We start from the raw sequence: 3,531 nt of genomic DNA, 5'->3' as shown, positions 1-3,531 counted from the left end.
TCTAGACACAACTGGTACAGGTTATATACAAATTGTGCGCTCAGGACTTAGAAAACTTCCAAAGTCACACAAGTTGGTGCTGTGTAATGTTTTTTTTTTTCATAACAGCTACTTTGAAGGAACGTTGCTCTAAATATAGAGCACAGAACGTAATTTCAACACCAAACTAAAAAGGAATTTTGCTAAAATCATGTCCATAAAGAAAGTAAAGAACTCCCTTGTGCTGACAATTGATAACTTGGGGATTGATGACGAACATTGGGGCAAATTAATTAAAACAGAAGAATATTGCTAAATTAAGACAAACTATTTAACAATATATTTACCCACAGATCATGACTTGCAAACTCGAAAGCTAAAATGAGCAGTATAGCTACTTTGCAAGAAACCACAACAGCATTTTAGCAGCACAGGCTATTATGATTTGCTATCTTCTATGTATTACATACACATCAATGGATGTTTAGGAGCAGAATCAAGTCACTTGACTGCAGAAATTAGTCCCCCTGACGACCCACCAGCAGGCCCTTTGCCATGGAAAGCAGATTGCCTCTCTGGTCTGCCAATCGGCTTTGGAGGCAACGGGGAAGCAGGCACCCCACTGTTTGCATTCGAGTCATCACCCTTCAGGCTCAGCTCTGACATATTGTAAAGGTCTTTGACGTTCAACGGAGGCGTTGAGTGCACCGCCACAGGCTTGACAACCTCATGTGGAACTTGTGCTACACCTGGTGTCCCATAGTAAAAAGGAACATAACCATAGCATGGTACTGGAACAAATGCAGGGTGGTAGTATGGAGGAGGAATCATCATTGGATAAAGATAGGGGGGCACGGCTTCTGGCATCACCACCCCTGCTTGTCCAGCACTTGAACTTGAGGCAACTGAGTCCTGTTCCATAGGCTGAGGCGTCGTGACTGGAACTGGAACTGGAACTTGAACTGGTGGTGGAACAGAAGCAGTCGCTTCCACAGACACAGGAGGAGGTGCCACAGCAGCAGGAGATACCACAGGGGCAGAAAGGGCTGCAGCAGACTGTGGATCATCTTGTTCTACTTCTTGTGAAGATGAACGTGAGAGCGGCAGCTGATCAGAAGACTGGCAGGAAAACATACAAAGAAACAGATATAAGCAAACGATAAATGATGGGGCCAAGGAAGAATATGTAGTCCACAAGTCTTACTTTAGAGCATCCCATTACTATATACTACACCATTACAACAGTTTAAGAAGAGGACAGGTATACTAATATTAAAGAGAAAGAGAAAAGGTATAACTAAGTGAAGTGTGAGTATACGAAAAACAGCATAACCTATTGAATCAGGCAAGCTCAAGCGACAGCACACAATTTATTGATGCAACAGGTACGACAAGAAAAAGAATGAACATAGAACCTATGCAAGCATACAGAGCAGCTGCAAAACATATGTTACCAGGTGCAGAGAGAAAGAGTGAGTGATGCTCACATCATCGATCACCATATCGAAAAGGCTTGATCTTCTCTTTCTTCTATGCACATTTGTTTGGCGATTGAAATACTTCTGTGCATGGCTAGCAACTTGAGTAGGAGTCCTCGAAATAACGTAATTACGGGATATACCACGCCAATCACCCTTCCCTAACTTATTCAACCCAAGTAGAAATTTTTTGTGCTCATCTTCTGTCCATGCCTCACCTGTCACCAAAACAAAAACATGGCATTTTAGCTTATACAAATTGGAATCGAACAAAACAATCATACAAAACATAGTGCAGAGTGGCCATGGCAACATGCCCATCATGGTGGACCGGTAAAGTTGCATGACAACCATAAGTAAGAACACATCGACAGTATTCAGAGGCCCATAAGGGGCATATCATCACACATGGCATGAACATGCAACCAAATAGATAATTAAGGAATTCAGTTTTATTGTCTCATGTATGTAACACAACGTTTGGTCAACCAAGTCACTTATGTAAAATGGCACCTGACTTGAATGGCTGGCAACGGCAAAAGCGCAAAACAGAAGCTCAGTTACACAATGTACAACTGTACAAGCGCCACCCAATTAATCAGTTCCAACATGCAAAATGGATGACACAGTAAATACATAATGAAAGAGAGAATAGACTTGAAACAAACCAGAATTATTAAAGCAAAAGTTGTGAACAAGAAGCACCAAAATGACCTCTTAACAACAAAATTCAATGGCCACACATTATCAGTCAGCAGGAGCCAGAAAAACAATATACGTTTCAGCAACCGACTAAAACAAAATCTCCCCCATTCATCGTTCACGATCCTGTAATGATAACAGAGCACCTGACAATTCAGAAGCAGCACCCAGCACGGCACCACAAGACCTCCCAATTCCTCCCTCAGGCAACCAATCGACTCACCAACTGAAAGGCAACCGGATCGAATCAGGAGCTGAACGTCCAACAAAACGTGAAGCCGTACGATTCCCCTCGCCTCCCAACGATCACTCCGGCGAACATCAAAATCGCATCATTTTTCACTCAAAATGCCTATCCACCCCCACACAAGCGCGAAATCTTCGAAAAAAAGATCCAATCTTTTTACGCCCCAAATCAAGGATAAGGAAGACAGAGAGAGGTTCACCAAAACCCCGGCCGCTCGCTCACCTCGCTTCTTCTGCGGGCGCTCCCCGTCGGAGCCGTAGCCCTCCTCCCTCCCGCCGCCGCCGGCCCCCTCCGCCGCGAGCTGCGCGAGGTTCCCCATGCTGGCGCTCTTCCGGATGGGCGTGGGCTTGTCCCCGATGCGCACGCCGAAGAGCTTGACGGGCCGCGGCGTGCAGGTGCGCGCGTTGTGCCCGTGGTGCCCGCACTGCGAGCACCGCCTGGGCCCGTCGCCCGCGCCCCCGCCCCCGCCGCCGGCCGCCGCCGGAGGCACGCCGTCCCGCGTCATGCTTGGTGGGGAGGTGGATAGGCTAGGGTTGGGGTTGGGGGTGGGTGGAATCTTTCGTTTTCCCCCCTCCGGATTTTTTTTTTATCCTGTCCCGATTTTCTTTTTTTCTGGGCGCAGTGGGGAGCGTATTTATTTGGGGCAGGGAAAAAGGAAGCGTGGAGGCGGAGAGGGATACGGCGCGTGGTGATGAGCTGGAAATTATTTTCCAAAGGGCGGAAGCAATTCCTTATTTTTTTAATGGAAAAAATAAGGCGTTTGGATTTGGCCGGGATATGATCCCTTGGTCGTCGAGCCAGTTAATAAGAGATATGATTTTTTAATTGTTATGGATTGGGTTAATTGCTGAGCTGTTTGTGGAGTGTGCGGCGTGTAATCTGGATGGTTTAAGTTTCTTTATTCCAAAATATTTCGAATTTGAGTTGTGTGCACGTATGGAAGCCGGGAAATTGAGTCCTGGTTTGAGTTTCTCTATCAGCAACAAAATAAGCAAAGCTTAAAAATAGAGGTGATAAGCAACAAAATTACGCAAAAGCGTAAGACTTGGCATATTTTCTCCTAATCATTCATCTAGTAATTAGAAATTGCCGGTGTTGTTTTTTATTTTGCTAGAAATTAACTAT

General features: G+C 45.5%; 1 protein-coding gene across 1 annotated transcript; it reads right to left on the bottom strand.

Moving 5' to 3' along the window:
• Positions 1 to 245: 245 nt before the first annotated feature.
• LOC120679017 (transcription factor MYBS3-like) lies at positions 246 to 3,020 on the bottom strand. The gene is made up of 3 exons (XM_039960506.1): positions 2,629 to 3,020; positions 1,467 to 1,675; positions 246 to 1,098 (listed from the first exon to the last, which is right to left on the bottom strand). Exons 1-3 carry the CDS (start codon positions 2,909 to 2,911, stop codon positions 481 to 483), a joined length of 1,110 nt encoding a protein of 369 aa, XP_039816440.1. The 5' UTR covers positions 2,912 to 3,020; the 3' UTR covers positions 246 to 480.
• Between the last annotated feature and the right edge of the window lie 511 nt (positions 3,021 to 3,531).

The sequence above is a fragment of the Panicum virgatum genome, chromosome 6N (genome assembly GCF_016808335.1).
Source record: "Panicum virgatum strain AP13 chromosome 6N, P.virgatum_v5, whole genome shotgun sequence".
Lineage (NCBI taxonomy): Eukaryota > Viridiplantae > Streptophyta > Magnoliopsida > Poales > Poaceae > Panicum > Panicum virgatum.
This window is presented reverse-complemented; position numbering and strand designations above follow the sequence as displayed.

Coding starts and splice junctions, on each gene's coding strand:
- LOC120679017 (XM_039960506.1), bottom strand. CDS start 2,911: ATGACGCGGGACGGCGTGCCTCCGGCGGCGGCCGGCGGCGGGGGCGGG. Junction 1,676..2,628: donor GCGCCCGCAGAAGAAGCGAG/GTGAGCGAGCGG, acceptor TTTTGGTGACAG/GTGAGGCATGGACAGAAGAT. Junction 1,099..1,466: donor TCGATATGGTGATCGATGAT/GTGAGCATCACT, acceptor TTTTCCTGCCAG/TCTTCTGATCAGCTGCCGCT.